This window comes from Cloeon dipterum, chromosome 4, assembly GCF_949628265.1.
Source record: "Cloeon dipterum chromosome 4, ieCloDipt1.1, whole genome shotgun sequence".
NCBI lineage: Eukaryota > Metazoa > Arthropoda > Insecta > Ephemeroptera > Baetidae > Cloeon > Cloeon dipterum.
The window spans coordinates 29,312,640-29,329,905 of record NC_088789.1 but is presented as its reverse complement, the minus strand read 5'-3'; the positions used below and the strand labels follow the sequence as shown (position 1 = coordinate 29,329,905).

The following is a 17,266-nucleotide window of genomic DNA, read 5'->3' as shown; positions in this document are numbered from 1 at the left end:
TTGGACTCTGTGGGAAGTAAAAAATTTAATTTAACATTATTAAAAAGAAATAAATTACATACACACTATAGGGAAAGGAAGTCAATTCCCCCAATAAACGGAGAAACACCAGAAATTTCCTGGCGTTACGAGCGTGTACAATAGCTGCTTAACGCTCGGCTGATCGATTGGGAATGATCGTTTTATCACAACATTCAGGTTATCACGCATACAATGGAAGCAATATGTATTTCTCAACCGATTTAAGGGAATTTAACCTCAAACAATTCAAAGTGCTCTTCAGAGTGTGCATTTGATCAACAAAAACCATTAAATATAAATCTCTTAATGCAATTTTAAACAATGATACGTGTTTATATAGTCATGTAAGTCTTTGTTTGTTAAAAGACAATGTAGAGCTGTTTGTTTTGTTCTATCAGTCGTTTCATTATGTGGTGTAAAACAAACTTATGAGTCTCTAAGATGCTTTTGTTGTCATAAAAATATATTTTGAGAATTAAAATAAATACTTATTATAATCAGGTTTATTGAACGCTAATATCAGTTAAAAAATCCTAATAACATCGAAACATCAACTTGCCAATAAAAACAGAAATAAATAATTTATGGTTCCGTGATTTTACTCCTCGCGTCGTGCACATATTTATGCCTAACAATTTTCAAGGAGAGATCAGTCCTTCTCTCCCAAAGAAGACAAATGATTCCTCATTTCTTTTTCGCTGTTTGGTGGCAAACACATGAGCGCCACTAGCATAGGATTACTGACCACTCCCTTTTTCTGGCCAACCCTGATCAGAAACCTGAAAAACTCGAGGTCGGCGATGCGTGCGGCTACGTGGAGTGCCGTCTGTCCCTCGGCGCCGGCTTCCATAATCTGCTCAGCGAATTTTTCCACCACGAATTCAGCGCTGTGACGCAATTTTTTGCGGATGCAGAAGATCAGCAGGTTATCCCGTTCGATTTTCACCTTTGAATCTGCGCCAGACTTCAACAGCGCCTCCGCCACCTCGAAATTTTCCTTCTGCAGAGCAAAGTGAAGGGGTGTCATAGAAGTTGCGTTTCTTTGGTTAACGTCCACTCCTTTGTAGACGAAAAATGGGACGAGTGATTTTCCGAATTGCTTGTTGAGCGAGGCGAAGTGAAGAACGGAATTTCGGAAGTGAGAAGCTATATCTCGGACGTCGAATCCGAGTTTGCACAGCCAGCTGCACATTTCCAGGTCTCCAAAGGTGGCCGCCAGGTGCATGGCGTTCGTGCCTTGGGGCGACAAGATCTCTTTTACCATTTGTTTATTTTTCCTGTGCAAATATCGGACGGCCTTCATGTTGTTGCAAATCAAAAACAGGTGGACGAGGTTGAATCCGCCGACCTTGACCTCCAAATCGGCGCCGAGGTCCAGCATTGTTTCAGCCAAAGCCAGGTTTCCGGCCCTGAGGGCGTGCACGATGGGAGTTTTGCCTGATTCGTCCCTTTCGTTCAAATCTAAACCCATGTTGACGAAGAAGGGGGTGAGTTTGGAGCCATGTGCTGCGTTGTAGCCGACTCTGTGGAGCACCGTGGACTCCGGGCTTTCGGCGCTGACGCCCACCCGCACCAGCCACGTGCACATTTTCTCGTCGGCGCACGCGGCAGCCACGTGAAGGGCGGTTTGCCCTTTAGAATCGACGTAGTTTTTAAGCAGATTCTTGTCCCTGCGATGCACAAACTGGGCGCTTATCAATTTGTTGGCCATGACGCAGAAGATCATAATGTTATTTTTGCTTTTATTTAATTTGGCACCGAGATGAAGCAGTGTTCTTGCGACGTCCAAGTTTTCCGCGAAGAGGGCGCCGTGCAGGGGCGTCTCCCCTTTTTCCATTTCCCCGTTCACGTCAACGTCTAGGGATGCGAAGAACTGGACGAGCTCTTTTCCGTGGCGAGAGTTGAGCACGGCGTGGTGCAGCACGGACATTTTTTCGGCGGACAGAGATTTGGGGTCGAGACCCTTCTCGATTAGCCACTGGCACATCCTCAGGTCGGAGCACAGGGCTGCAAAATGGAGGGCGTTCTTTCCTTCCGGGTCGACTGCTCGAATCAGTTTCTCGTTCCACGAATGGATTCGTTTCACAATTTCCAGTTTGTCCTCAGCGACGAAATAATGAAGCAGGTTTTTAATTCCTGCGCTTCGAAGACCCAACAGTTTTTCAGCATCTTCAAATTGTTGCAACCTGACCGCGTAGTAAATTGGACTCTCACCGTCCACGTCCTTCTTCAGCAGGTCTAAGCCCTGGTCGACAAAGTGCGAGGCGATTTTCTCTGCGTGCCTTTTGTTCAAGGCAGCGAAGTGGAGCAGCGTCACGCCGAAATGCGTGGTTGCCTTCGCGTTTTCGCCTTTCTTCACGAGCTCCAGGCAGGTTTGCAGGTTTCTGTCCCTGGCTGCCAGCATCAGCCAATTGATGCCTGCTCTGTTGCCCATCGTCTTCTGCATGAATCGATCTATGTCGGCCAAGCCCATGAACGGAGAGTCCCATCTGTAATAAAACCTTTAAAACAAGAAGAAATAAAATAATTGTCTTCATGGTGCAAGTATTTAGAACTTACATGATTTTTGAAGTTCAAACTGCTTTCTGTTCTTTTCTGGTAGCAGATGTGCGGTGTTTAAACGACTTCCTCACCAAGCGTCTAGAGTTAAAATGAGAAAAAGTGCATGGAACAAAGGTTATCGATTTTGTTTGATTGTTCGTCGCAAATATTGACTTTAGAGGCAAATATTTTATTTTTTGGATATTTAAAAGCATTAAGATATTAAAAGAAATAAACTATGAACGTTCAATTAAAAATAATTATTTGTTGTTGACCAGCGCACGTTGTTTTGTTTTGTGGAGGCAAACTTTGAGCACACACACCATTGATAAATATTTCATTTGATAGTTTTTGTAAATAGTGCAAATTAATGCAAAAAATAGACTATGTAGTGAATAAGAATTAATCTTTATTTATTTCAACTACTTATACTATGTATTTATTTAAAGTGGAATGATACAGTGCAACAATTGAAAATTATTTGAATTGCTCGATTGATCGATAAACAATTTGTTCAACAATTTGCAATAATAAAGACGACCTTCCCACAGTAAAAATTCAAATTGTACCAATTTTCTCCAAAATTTGCACTGTTTGAACATATTTTCTCGGCATATTCCGATTCTTCTCGTCGAGATCTGTCCAATTGTGTATGCCACTTATTGGGGAAACTCTTGGTTTTGAAATTAAATCGGATTTCAAGTAAGGAGACAGCCAATACCATTTGAAAAGCACGCTAACTTTCCAGACAATTTCCTCAAAAAATTACAGTCCTTCTTTGGCTTTAACTGAATCTTAAGGGATGAGTTTATGCATTGGAAACAAGCATTTTCCAGGCTTTTGTAGTATCATTTCTCTTTAAAACACACAAATACTTTTTCAGATTTATTTGAACATAAATCGTCGTCAACCCTGAACAAAAATCAAAATATATTTGCACTCGTAACCGGCAAATTTGACCAACTGGAAATGTTAATTCAGGCATTAGGGAACAAGAAGTTATAAATGCTCATCATTGCAATAGCCAGCAACAAGCAAATCAAACAATAAACACCCAATACACAGAAGATCACGCTACAGCAAAAACATTTCATGGATATTTTTATGGGTTCTTCCCTGTTTAGGTCTTCTTCATCTTCCGTCAGGTCTTCAATTTCCTCTTGCTGCGAAAAATAATTTTAAAAAAATATTCAAAATAAAAAAAATATGACAAACTCACTGAAAGAGTTGAATCTGTGTCTGAATCCTTTCCACTTAAAAGCCGTTTCTCATTTCTCTTGGCTCGCAAGAATAGTTTCCGCTCTCGTCTGAATTTGAAAAAGAGAAAATAAATAGAATTTCATTCGAGCGAGGAGTGAATTTAAACTCACCTATAGCGTTCACTCATGTCAACTTCCTTAGTTGACCTGTCGTTGAAGAAGCCATGGAAAATCAGCTCGACGATTACAGCTATGAGGGCAATAGAGACGAACAATATAAAAGCGGCGATCCAAAGGTTGTTCAGAAGCTCGTCAGAAAACATCTTTGAAAAGGATTCGAGTAGTTTGCAGAGAATACGGAAATCGAACTGCTCAGAGGCTCAAGTGGAATTGAAGTGGCTCACTAAACTGATTGAGAAGCTAAGAATATGTATAATAAACGCTAAGTGGGGACCAGTATTATTGTTAGACAAATAAAAACAATATAAATTTTGACCTTTGGTCTGAAAGGCTTCTTTCAACATCGCTCGGAATAAAATTAATCTTCAGATAATTAATGAAAAATGTTTTAAAATTGTAACGAATTGAATTTAGTATAGAGAGTATGTAACAGAATTAACCCTCTTAGCACCTAAATTGGATAAATATTTTGTTATAATTACACAAAGAAAAATGATATTTTTAACAAAAGAGCACTCTTTGCCTGGTACATGGAATTGTTGTATTTTTAATTTAAAAAATAAATGGTATTTAAAATATTTATTTATTGAATAAGGTTTCAACAGTATTTTTCCTCAATTTTGATGTTTCGTCTGTTTAATAATTCCGCATATTATACTTATTAAGAAGAGAAAAGTAGCTCTTAAGTTTCATATTGTAGAACGGGACATAGGTTAGCGCCGTGTTGTTAAACGAATCTTCTGCGTTGAAGTCGATTCCCTGCTCGACCAAGAACTTGCAAAACTCGAGTTGACCCAATTTCGCCGCAACGTGCAAAGCGGTCATTCTGTTACTGCCAATTGCGTTGATCATGTCTTTATTCTTCTCGAGGACAAACCTGGCGCTTTGCAACTTTTTTTGACTGGCGCAAAAGTGCAGGAGGCTGTTTTCAGCCAACTTGACATTAATGTCGGCGCCGGCCTTCAACAACGCCTCAGCGATGGCCAGATTTTGTTCGTCCAGGGCACGGTGCAGAGGAATCTCGAGAAATACGTTTCTTTGATGCACGTCCACCCCTTTCTCGGTGGCAAAGAACTCTACGAGTTCCGCCCCGTGTTTTTCGTTGGCCGCGGCGAGGTGCAATACATTGTTGTTCATCTCATTCGAGCTGAAAGGATTGACGCCCGCCTCTTCACACAGAAACAGGCACATTTCTCTGTCCGCGTGCTTTGCGGCCAAGTGAAGAGCGTTTTCCCCTAATAGTGTTAACTGCGTGACCAGTTTTGGGTCCTTGGAATGCAAAAATTGGACGCTTTTTAAATTATTGCCAATTACAGAATAGTGCAGCAGGTTGAAGCGGCCAGATTTCACTCTGAAGTCGGCACCGAATTTGACCATCTCCTCAGCAACGGCCATATTTTGGTTTCTCAGAGCGACGTAGAGAGGAGTGTTGAGAGCTTTGTTAGGAGGGTTAATTTCCAAACCCAGACTAATAAAGTATCCAACAAGTTCTGTCCCGTACTGTTTGTTATATCCAACGTGGTGCAGGGCTGAGGTTCCTCCAATTGGGACCAAAGTCTTGGCGTCGAGGCACTGCTCAATTAGCCATTCGCACATTTCCAGGTCTGCGCACTCGGCTGCGATGTGAAGAGCGTTTCGGCCACAGAAGTCGCGCTCTTTTATCAGAGAGTGGTTGTTGCTTTGCACAAACCTTGCGCTTTTGATGTTGTTTCTCTTCACGCAGTGGAGCAAAAGGTTCTTGTCGCACTTGTCCACTTTGAATCCGAGGTCCAGCAACAGCTGCGCCATTTCTGTGTTTCCTGCCCAAAGGGCCAGGTGCAGAGACGTTTCTTCGTATTCGTTCATGGCATTCAAGTCCAATTTCAGTCGGATGGCGAAGTACCTGACCAGCTCCATCCCATGATTGACGTTCAGCACAGCGCGGTGCAGAACGTGTTTTAAAGATTTGACGTGCTGGCTGCCTTTCTTGATAATCCACTTACACATTTTCAGGTCCGCAAACTCGGCCGCAAGGTGGAGGGCACTATTGCCTTTTGCGTCTTGCTTTTTGATCAATTCAGGGTCGTCTGCGTGAATAATTTTGACGATTTTTAAATTGTTTCGGGCAACAAAGAAGAGCAACAGGTTTGTTTCCCCATTCTGAAGCTTCAAAATATTCTTGGCGAGGTTAAAATCTCCTACCCTGATGGCGTAAAGGACTGGCTCCTCGCCGTCAACGTCCTTTGCTTCTGATAAATCGAGTCCATGGCCCAGGAAGTGCGAAATAATTTCCAGTCCGTGTCTCATATTCACGGCCGCGAAGTGAAGAAGCGATACGCCAAAATCTGTGGTCGCTTCCGGGTCTTGGCCTTTTTCCACGAGCGCCAGGCAGCTTTTCAGGTCTTTGTTTTTGGCCGCGAGCATCAATGGAGTGGCACCCAACTCTGTCTTCTCGTTGAAGCGTTCGTTATCTTTCATGGCGATGAATGAATTCATTTTCTGCTGAAAAAAATGTATCGATTTATTCTGTGACCTTTTATCGATTGAAAGATATATTTTACTTACAAAGAGTCTGGACATTTTGCTTCCTTCCAACTTAAATGCTACCAATGGCTAGGACAGCGTTAACTCTATGGTCCCTCTCGGTTGAATGACAGTAAAAGAATAAGCAGTCGTTTTTGTGTAAATGCAGTGAAGATTCCAATGTTTGGCAAACAAAAACATCAACTTTGAGCTTTGACGCAATCGTGTGCAATTATCGGTATAGGAGAATAAATATTATTTTCTTTTAAACAAATTTGACATTCCCAGTTAATTAAAATAAATTCTTTCTCTTTGTCTTTCTCCTTATGTAAAAGCACATTATTGCAAATTACGAAAACGCTTGTTCCGCTGGACTTTGGTGGATTTAGCAGCAAACAGTTTGATTTAGGTAAAGGTCGCCTACATTTGTCTCTCTATAACAGTGTTGTTTTAAATGTGCCATTCACGCGTAACAGTAAAAATAAAAAATCCCTCGTAAAATATATAATAATTGGTATTTACTTGTTTAACAATTATATTTAATTTTATGCTAATAATTTTAAGTCTGTTACATAGTTAGCTCAAACAATTTTATTTAAAATAATTATTATTTAGTTTTTTTCGTATATTAATTTAAAGTTATTGTTTAATTTAAATTATTTATTTTAAATAGTTTTTTAGTTTTTGGTTTATTATATTTTTAATTTAGTAAATTATTAATACGCTTACGTTTTTTCTTTTATAAATTGCTGAGCTCTAACTTTTGATTAATGCGGTTTCATTAACAAATAATGATCCAAATTGTTGGCTTAAGTTCCCCGTAGCAAAATCTGTTTTAATACTAAAAAACTTAAAAGCTTTTTCATTCAACATCTTTGAAAAACAAAAACGAAAGAAAAATATCTAAATGGCTATTAAACATATAAATATTTTTATTTAATAAAAAATTATTCTAATTCTTCTAGCAATTTCTAATTCCCAATGAACGAAAGTAGTCTTACACTTCCCCAGATTTCAATGGCAAAGCAATGTGACCACTTTTGGGTCTTCGCCTTCTCCACGAGCGCCAATTCTTTTAATTTTATTAAACAAATAAATTATGTTTATTTGAAAAACAGCTATAGGACAAAGGCTATAAAACTGGACTAAACCTAAACTAATTCTTAAAAATTATAAACATTTCATTTTTAATTAGGTCAAGCTTTTCTACTCGGGCACGATTCTCATGATACAATATTGCAAAAAACGATTGTAATCACGTGACAAAAAATGAAATAATTCAACATAAACTTCGATTTTTCAAAGATGGTTTCGATTTCCTCCGTTTTTATTATTTCCCTGCTTATTTGTAACACTTTTAAATTCCGTACAAGCTGCGACAGAATCGATTTTGGAAATGTAGCACTCATTTATATTCCAATTGGCGATCAAACGGTCCAGCCCGAAAGATGAGCATCGTTTTTCAATTGGACACCACTCACACTGCAAATCAAATATATTTGAAATTCCTCCCACTGTATAAAATTAGATAGAAGGAAGGGTTACCTGAAAATTTTTGTTATTTTCTGGCGCGTTGCAGGAAACGCAGTCAGTGAAGTAGTTGCACGTGGGAAGCGGATGCATTTGGATAACGAGTGCGTTTAGTTTCGCAATATCGTGGAAGTAATTTCGAAGCTCAACAGTGCCGTACATTTCTCTACGGCTGCCCAACACATCTAAATTTGACAAATGATCAAACAATTTTGAAAAAAAATATGTTTGATCTACTTACAGGCTAGCATGGAGTCAGAGGTTCCAATGCGGATAAGATTTGGCCTGAGACTCTTTTCATTTGAAGCAATTCTGTACAAAAACTTGATTGATCCTTTTTCATTCACTGTAACTTGCATGCTGACAGTCATTGCATTTGCCTCGTTTTTGGGGACGAGCCGCAAATTTGTCCACTGGATGGTTACAGAACCGTCTACAATAATTTTTTTTGTTTATTTTATGATTTATATTTTTTGAATAAAAATAATTCATACTTGAGCTGATGCAACCGATCCAACTGTCGTCCGCATAGAGCCAATTTGCCATCAAAGGAGCTACGTAGTTGTAGCAATTTCTCGCTCCATACTTTTCTAGGCAAATAAAGCCTTTTGAACTCACCCATACAGTATCACTCGGGTATCCGTAGAATATGATATAGAAATACAAAGGCACTTGCTGAAAAATGACTTATTAATTCGATATTCTTTTAATTTTTATCTGAGCAGATACCCAAACGAACAATTCCTTTCCTGGGCGGAATAAAAGTGTGATCTCGTCTTTATATCTAGGCTGGTAGACCTCGCTAAATCTGTATTTGTCGGCTCTTTCCATGTCAACCCACGCATCATTATCCTCTTCAGTCGCTACTACGTCGAAGTATTTTTTGTTTATTTTAATGACGATCTTTGAGTCCATTTCACCTGTGCTCACGTTTTTAAATTAGTTGAGAGAGGGAAAATAAGTTAATTTTAAAACTATTACCTTCGCATATCTTGTGGAGAATGAACACCAGTGCAATCAGAAATCGAAGCATTCTTTAAGCTTCCGTTCGCTTCCTGAATGAAAAGGCATACAGCCCCACCAAGAAACTGGACAAGTTTTGACGAGTCAGACGGGACGGACCGGTGTGGACCAGTTTTGGACGGTCCAAAAAATTAAACTCGTCCTCTTTGTCCTGTCCAATAATGGATGAGTCGAGTCAAGACCAGTGAAGGACATTTGAAAATAGTAATGGTTTAAATTAAATTATTTTGAATTTGAGGGCAGCCCACAGACGTCTCATTTCTTGGTGGGAGGTGGAGGCGACAATATTTTCCTTGTCTGATTATTTGATTTTATTTGGACTTTGACATTAAATATGTATACATATAGATTTTATTTGAAGTTTTGGAAACAATCCCAATAACAAATGCATTCTGAGCTTTTTTAATATTTTAATGAATATCTTTGTCGTAGTTTCTAAGCCCACCAATCGATTCTTGAGGGTTGAATTAGGTACAGTGGATATTTTTCCGACCAAAACGTCCAGCACGACGTGCAAACTTTCTTTCCCGCCAAAACAATATGAACTGCGCATGCGTCAGAGCTGGCTGGATCTGCCAAAAGTCATTCGCACAGGCGGTCTCTCTGCAAGTGCTCTAACCAACTCTGACGCATGCGCTGTTCATCATATTGTTTTGGCGGGAAAAAAAGTTCGCAAGTCGCGCTGGACTTATTGGTCGGAAAAAATATCCACTTTACCTAATTCGACCCTCAGGAATCGATTGGTGTGCTCAGAAACTTCATCAAAAACAGTCTTTAACTGAAATTAGAAATTATTCTCCAGTGAAACCGATGAATATTCATTCACAACTATTGCAGCTTGAATATTGAAAAGCAACAGGACACGCGACCCAATTATTATTTCATGAATGGCGTGTTTCACAATTTCTGCCTGGCTCTGGCATGAAACCGATGGAAAGCAGAAATGACGCGTTCACAGGAAAATATATTTCCTCTGAAGCCACAGCACTGAACGCGATGTTGAAACACCAACACGAAGTTTTATGAAATGGGCTGAAAGTCACGTGTTTCAATAGTGCGCTGACAGATATATTTTATAGATAAAATATATTAAGTAGGGATTTTCTCATTCATTCCATTTTTATGTTTTGGATGGATTCGAAGGTAAATTCCAGTAATTTTGGAAAGGATTCAACATTTCTTCAAATTTAATCAGCTCAGAATGATTTTGGTCGATCCTCAAGCACGAGCGGTGCTTCACGTTCACCAATTCTGGACCCAAAAAAAGGATTTTCGCACAAAATGCGGAATTCGTGAATGTAAAATATCACGAAAATGTGTTTCGAAACATCCAGAATATACAATTTCGCTGCGTGGTAGCAGAAAACCAAATTGTGCAAACCGGAAATATTGCTGTCATATTTTTGTGAATCACCTCTATGTTGCAATGACGAACGTCACTTCCCTAGAGAGCGAGCGAGCGAGAGAGAAAATCACCTCGCAAATCATTTGCAGGCACCAAAAGCTGCTGTGAACATGAGGATCGTTCTCGTCGCCGTTTTACTGCTTGTTCTACCGCTGCTCCAGTTTTCACGAGGGGCTAAACATCAGGCTAGTATAATTTTCGATTCTTTAATTGCCTTCTCTTTATCTGGTTAGCCTCATACTTATTAAACAATTAATTCTAAAGTTGCTCAGTGTGTTTTATATTCATACGTAACTAGAAAACATTAAAAATTGAATTGTGCTAAATAAAATAGACATGTATTACAATTTTGTGTTCAATTTTTAAATGGCATATATAATACACTGTATATTTCATTTAAAATTATGTTTTTATCAATTACGAGGAACTGAATTAATTGTTTTTATGCTCGACGCTCTTGCTAATTATGTAAATCTTTCAAGAACTCGAGAAGATTTTAGTCAACAAATTAAAAAATCCCATCTTTCCTTTGTTATTGTTGAAATATTAAATGAGAAGATTAAATTTAATGCCTTACACGTTAAAAGAAAGTCCAGAAGACCGCAAAATCGAATTTTGCCGATAAATTTGGTAAGTATATAGTAAATTTTTCAAATGAATGCTAATTATTTATGCTATTAAAGCACCGATCCAAAAGAAACACGCGAAAAGGAAATATATTGTGAAATGCTGCGGCTTCAAAAGGTGCCTCCCAACAAAAAACAGCACCACCAGCAGGGTCCCAATAAATAAAACCGTAAGAAATAATTAATACGATACAGTAAATATTTGTATTAGAAAAATCAAACTTTTGCATGTCAGGCACCGCATTTGACGTCACAGGCGACCATTATTATTGGCGTTTCCCCGGAAACGACGATTTTCGCTTCGCCCGACGATGAAACTACGTCACCAGCGGGTACTGCGAAATTTTCTGATTTTGTTGTTCACGTGAGTGATCACGTTTTCATTGTTTCATCAGCAGCAGAAAATCTGGAAAGTTCCACTCAGATCGGCGTGGACCCCGCAACAGACTCCGCCTTTCATGAGCTAGAAACTAGTCCAGGTGCATTATTGCCGACTACTAATGTTCCTTCAAATCAAGAGAATGTCTTGACAACCGAAATGGAACCTTCCTCGAGTACCTTCTTACTGGAAGGAACGACTAGTACAACAATAACTTCTTCTTCTGCGGCCAGTTCAAGTACACAAAGTTTTAATTTCTTCAGAATTTTTTTTATGAGATCAATTGTGCTTATTATATAATAGCATCAATTTCTGAGAATATATCAACAACAACAACAACCCCAGCACCAACGACGACAACAACAGTCTGCCAATATAGATTCGATTATTGCAATTTTCTTATTTGACCTAATAATTTTTCCTTGTAGCTCACTCCACACAACCACGCTTGCGATGATTTTGATCAATTTCTATTAGCGGTATTGTAGATTTTTTTAGTTTAATAATTACTTAATGGCTTGACTCCCAGAATCCAACTGTTACTATGCCATCTAGCGGTATATAAATATGTGTAAAAGTAAATAGTCTTAAAAAAATTTAATTCCCTAGGGGATGGATCTATGGAGGCGTCGATCTGCGGCAGAAAATATTACGTATCTAATGCAACGGTAAAAATGTGATCAAACGTATCTTCAAATTATTAAAAAGTATAATCTAGGCTTCAAGGAACGATGCAGCTTTGCGGTGCAAATCGCTTAAAATGGCGCTTCTGACCGTGACGTCCTTTGAGGAAATGGACTGCTTATTCAATTTCAAAGGTTAACATTATCTAATGATGTGTTTGTTAAAAGCAAACAAATTCAAACAAAAAGATATGAATATCACGGATCTTTTAAATTAATTTTCTAATTAGCTGCAACATATTGGACAAGTGGCTCGAAACCAGACCCAATCTACAAAGGGGAAAAATACAAGTGGTGTTCGACGGGGTTCGAGGTTTCTTCCAATTTAATCGACGCAGAGAGATTTTGGTCAACGCCAAACGCTACCTCTGACCTCCAGCAGTGCCTCGCTTTCACCAATTCAGGCCAGAACAACGGATTTTCGCACAAAATATGCACAGACCTGCTACCCTACATTTGCCAGTACACAGTCGACTGTCCTAAAACATGCAACAAAAACGTATGATCTGTAATTTTCTTATTTTAAAGCGCAATTAAATTATATTAAACGCGCAGAATTCCCTCTTTGACGCCAATGGCAGCATTTTAAGTTTGTGTTAACTTGAAAGATGTTTTATTTTATATTAAAAATAAATTTGTTTTAGAAAAATCCTCCTATGGTCTATGGTTCAGCATTGGAAACTTCACCTATTTGCTTGGAAACAAGCCAGTAAATTAAATCTCAATCAAAATAACCTTTCAAATTTAAATCTTAAAAATTTCAATCCAGCTGAATTGGTTCGACAACTATCAGCGGTGTTGCGCTCTTGGAATGGAAACTCTGAATGTGGGCAGTTTGTCGGAGCAAAATATGCTGACAGCTTTTTCCCTGACTTTTAATAAAGGTATAAATTTTTATCTTATTAAAGATATAGAAGATTTTCATAATATGAGTAGACAACTGGACTGCGAATTTCAACTACTGGACGTCAGGCACCCAGAAAGGAGCCCCAGAGGGAAATTTTTCTTGGTGCGATCCCGGAGGGCCGAAGCCTCTCGTCTCCTCTCTTATTTGGCAGCGCGGCCAGCCTGACAACCAGGGCGGAAACGAAAGCTGCGTCCACTTCCGCTTCGTGCTGAACAACACGGGAGCGATTCTCTCCGACAGAAACTGCACCAACAAATACATTTACGCCTGCAAAGTGAGGAGCATAATTATTTTATTGAGAAACTTTTTATTTAAAATGCATGGAAAGGGTTCATTGACGACAACTCCCAAGCCCTGCAAGGCCTCGTGTATCGCTTCCGCCTGCACCAGAAATGTATAAAAAATAAATCAAAACTCAAATAGACTCTAATTTTGTGATGTGCATTTCAGCCAAATTTATTCGCAGGCTTGGAGCTGAGGGGTAGGTCCTTTTGAATTTTCTAATCAAATTAATTCCCATCTAAAATGGCATCCTAATTATACTGATTATCAATTTAATAATTTAATTGAATTGTTATCAGACTTCTACTCATATGGCAGTTGGTATACCGGCTGCGGACGAAATTTATTATTTCATAACATCTCAGTTTGTCTTCCATCCTGTATAAGATTTAGTATTAAATGCACAAATAACATAGCAGGGAAATTGGACGGAGGCACGAAGCACGTGTTGCTCGATTGGCTTGACCGTGGCCACGCTTGAAACGTCTGGGAAGTCACAGTGCTTGTCCAAAGTTGTCGCTAGTAAAGAATAATATCAATTTCAGATAATTAAATTAGTTAAATTAATGTTTTTCATAGAAAATGAAGATGCAGTTGGCGACTGGTGGTTGTCTGGAACCGATTTGAACTGCGAATCGAACTTCCATTGGTGCTCGAATGACCGCGGATTCGTGAGTAGCGAAATCGCGTGGAAGAGCGGCCACCCGAAGGCCGGCTTTGATTGCGTATATTTAGAGGCGAGGAACGGATCGATGCTCTTGGCCACGGACAACTGCGACGAGAAAAAGAAATTTCTGTGCGAAGTGAGGAAGAAAGGCACCTCTGGCATCGCCATGCAGAGGGAGTGTGCTGAAACCTGGGACATATCACCCGGTAAGAGTTAATTTTTTATAATTACCGCTAATAAAATATCAATTAACAGAGGAAATTGATCTACTGCTGAACGTGTTGGCTTTTTCGACGGCAAACATCACACAGAATTTAAAGGTTGAAGACTTAATTTGCATTTTTAGACAGCATAATAATTAAAAAATTGAGCAGTGCTTCCTGAAATGCATCGGTGTGGAAGTTGGAATGGTTATTCCTATTAATTGTAATTTATTTTATAAAATAATCAAGGATTTTTAAGATCGGCTTTGGCGATCTGAACGCAATTGCAACCCTCCGAAATATTGAGTTGGTCTCAATGGAAGACCCGGTAAAAATGGAGAGAGGATTTGTCGCCTACGACGAGTGCAGTGGAAAGAGTTTGTGATTCCTAGCACTTTTGAGTTCTTTATCACGACAAAAGTTTTCAGAATCGGACGACGAATGCGTGACGGCCTTTGAAACTTACAAGTGCGGCATGGATAAAGAGCCTGGCATTGTGAACGAAATCGTGATGAACAATGCTGGCAACAACACGGAGGTAATTTTCAAATTTGGAGGAGAAGAAATCGATGGTTATTGAATTTTTTTAGCTTGTCCCTCCAGTGCCGTGCATTCCAATTCCCCGCACTTGCTGGATGGAAGAGACGCTTCCTTGCGTTGCAGACGTAAATTTTGATATATAATTTTCTCCATTAATTATTTCATCTTTAAATGTAGGAAACCCTGATTGCGGAGTTTAAAAGCACTGGATATAGTAATACCGAAATTATATTTTCATTAAAAACGGAAATATTTTTATTAATTTTAATTTTTTATTTAGCCTCCATTGGAAAGGCAACTGCATTTGGTCCCAGCCTCAACCAAACAGCATTTGTCTCGAATGCTAGCTCAAATATTGGATATGTAAAATGCATTTTTCTTAAATTAATAATATGTTTTAAATTTTAAAAAAATGCAGAATGTTGCTTTTGCGTACACATACTGTTGTTCACTGAATATGAAATTACTGGAGCCCGAGACTTTCAATGATTGGTACATACCCTTCAGAGCATATGGTAATTGATTATTATTATTTGAATTTTAAATATGATTCCGGTTTCATTTAACACATTTTTTAACAGCGGGAAATGGCTACTTGTACAGTCCAGTGGCTGGGACGCGGTCCATCAGTCCCTATCGGGATGTTTGGTGCAGCAACGGCAAGCCGGTGAATGGAATTCTCTTCGAGGACCGATGGAAATACGACAATATCAAAATCTTCTGTCAGAGCACATTCATCGTGTACCCTTTAATTGCAGATGAAATGTGGGTGGTTTCCGTTCCAGGAGCCGATGTTCCGAATGGAATGATCAAGCAAATGAGCAATGCCAGCGCCACTTATAACGTAGCAAATGAACCTGGCAAAATCGTTGGATTATTTTTTTGCGTGCCAAAATGAGCACGGACAAAAAAGCTGTTGGTAATTCGATTATTGCTATGAAGTTTGTTGGATGCCAATACGGAAACTGCTTTTAAAGTGGAATGATACTGGGCAACAATTGAACATTATTTTAATTGTTGGATGCCATAAACAATTGATCGATAAACAATTTGTTCAACAGTTTGCAATAATAAAAAACAGCCCTTACTACAATAAAAATTCAAATTTTGCCAATTTTCTCCAAAATTTACAGTGTTTGAACATATTTTCTTGGCATATTCCGATTCCTCTCGTCGAGATCTGTGCAACGGTGTATGCCACTTATTGGGGAAACTCTTGGTTTTGAAATTAAATCGGATTTCAAGTAAGGAGACAGCCATTACCATTTGAAAAGCACGCTAACTTTCCAGACAATTTTCTCAAAAAATTACAGTGCTTCTTATGTCAATTTAGGCTTTAACTGAATCCTAAGGGACGAGTTTATGTATTCGCAACAAGCATTTTCCAGGCTTTTCCAGTATCATTCCTCTTTAAATAATTAAAAATTAATTTAAAACGTAAGGGTTTCAAGTAAGATGTCTTGTTCTCAAGCTTGATTTAAAATCAGAATGTTTTTATAATTATGTTAATTTTGATTTTGACACCTGACACCTTATATCAACCGTCAAAATCGTGTTTCTCTTATACTTTGAAACATTTAAATTCTTGTATTATCGCACGATTTATTTAAGCCAGCAGTGACGTAATTATAATGTGTGCTGGTTGTGGTCCTATCGCTGTTGATACACACTCTTTTCTCTTTCTGTTCTGAGTGCATTTTTGGTTGTGGGTTTTGTGAATTTAGTTACATTTTTAAAACTTAACAGTGTGCGATACCCTAGAGGATTCGGAATATAATTAAGAAAAGTAAAATATATGTATAAACGTTGAAGAAAATTTACGATGTATGAGCAATATGTAAAGAAAGGTGCATTAAAAATCTACAATTGCGTTTAATCATTTAAATTTTACTGTTAACACAAATTTGATTGAAAAAGGATTAAAAATCAATTTTAAATTATCGTTTTTATCCTTGGTGTTCATATTCACCACAGAAACTATAACATAAAAATATTTTTTTTATTTCAGAAAAATGGTGAGTAAAACTCGCATGAGTTAAGGCGATAAATTAACATGAAAATACTATTTCGCAACAATTCTGTGGTAGCAGTAAACGGATTGCACAGAACGGAAATAATGCAGCAGCCATCGTTTTGTGAAATCCCCTCTGTGTTGCCGTGACGAACGTCACTTCACTAGTACAGATAGAGTGTTGGCTGCATCATTATCAGCCGACAAAGCTGTTGTGATCATGAGGATTGGTCTCGCCGTTCTGCTGTTTATTCTTCTGCTGCTTCAGTTTTCTCAAGGGGCTAAAAAACAGGCTAGTATTAATTTTCGTTTCTCTGCCTCCTCTTCATCTGATTAGTTTCATATATTTATCAAATAAAATTGCTGATTTTTTAATATTGTTTTCTTACGTAACCAGAAAAAGGTTAAAATTGTTATGTTACACCGACATTTTTACTTTAAAATTTTGTGTTTCCTTTTCAAATGGCGTAGAATAGGTAAAATTTCATTAGCTAAATAAAAAAAGATAATAATTAGAGCTGTTACGTATAACTAATTGTAAATGTTTTGTTTTTATAACTCGACGCT

The 17,266-nt window shown here is 38.4% G+C and overlaps 2 protein-coding genes across 2 annotated transcripts; one reads left to right on the top strand and one right to left on the bottom strand.

Moving 5' to 3' along the window:
- Nucleotides 1–670: 670 nt before the first annotated feature.
- LOC135943714 (serine/threonine-protein phosphatase 6 regulatory ankyrin repeat subunit B-like) lies at nucleotides 671–9,006 on the bottom strand. Its single transcript, XM_065490376.1, has 8 exons — nucleotides 8,955–9,006; nucleotides 8,703–8,893; nucleotides 8,468–8,648; nucleotides 8,215–8,406; nucleotides 7,989–8,158; nucleotides 4,650–6,419; nucleotides 3,933–4,084; nucleotides 671–2,510 (listed from the first exon to the last, which is right to left on the bottom strand). The coding sequence occupies exons 1-8, from the start codon at nucleotides 9,004–9,006 to the stop codon at nucleotides 671–673; spliced, it is 4,548 nt and encodes a 1,515-aa protein (XP_065346448.1).
- Nucleotides 9,007–11,726: 2,720 nt separating this feature from the next.
- On the top strand, nucleotides 11,727–16,534 carry LOC135943713 (uncharacterized). The gene is made up of 21 exons (XM_065490375.1): nucleotides 11,727–11,885; nucleotides 11,936–11,963; nucleotides 12,016–12,074; nucleotides 12,125–12,224; nucleotides 12,320–12,588; nucleotides 12,645–12,678; nucleotides 12,734–12,798; nucleotides 12,859–12,973; nucleotides 13,026–13,270; nucleotides 13,325–13,390; nucleotides 13,447–13,477; nucleotides 13,858–14,151; nucleotides 14,201–14,265; nucleotides 14,320–14,355; nucleotides 14,408–14,525; nucleotides 14,577–14,686; nucleotides 14,739–14,813; nucleotides 14,866–14,902; nucleotides 14,969–15,051; nucleotides 15,107–15,203; nucleotides 15,270–16,534. The coding sequence occupies exons 2-21, from the start codon at nucleotides 11,951–11,953 to the stop codon at nucleotides 15,584–15,586; spliced, it is 2,229 nt and encodes a 742-aa protein (XP_065346447.1). The 5' UTR covers nucleotides 11,727–11,885; nucleotides 11,936–11,950; the 3' UTR covers nucleotides 15,587–16,534.
- Nucleotides 16,535–17,266: the final 732 nt, after the last annotated feature.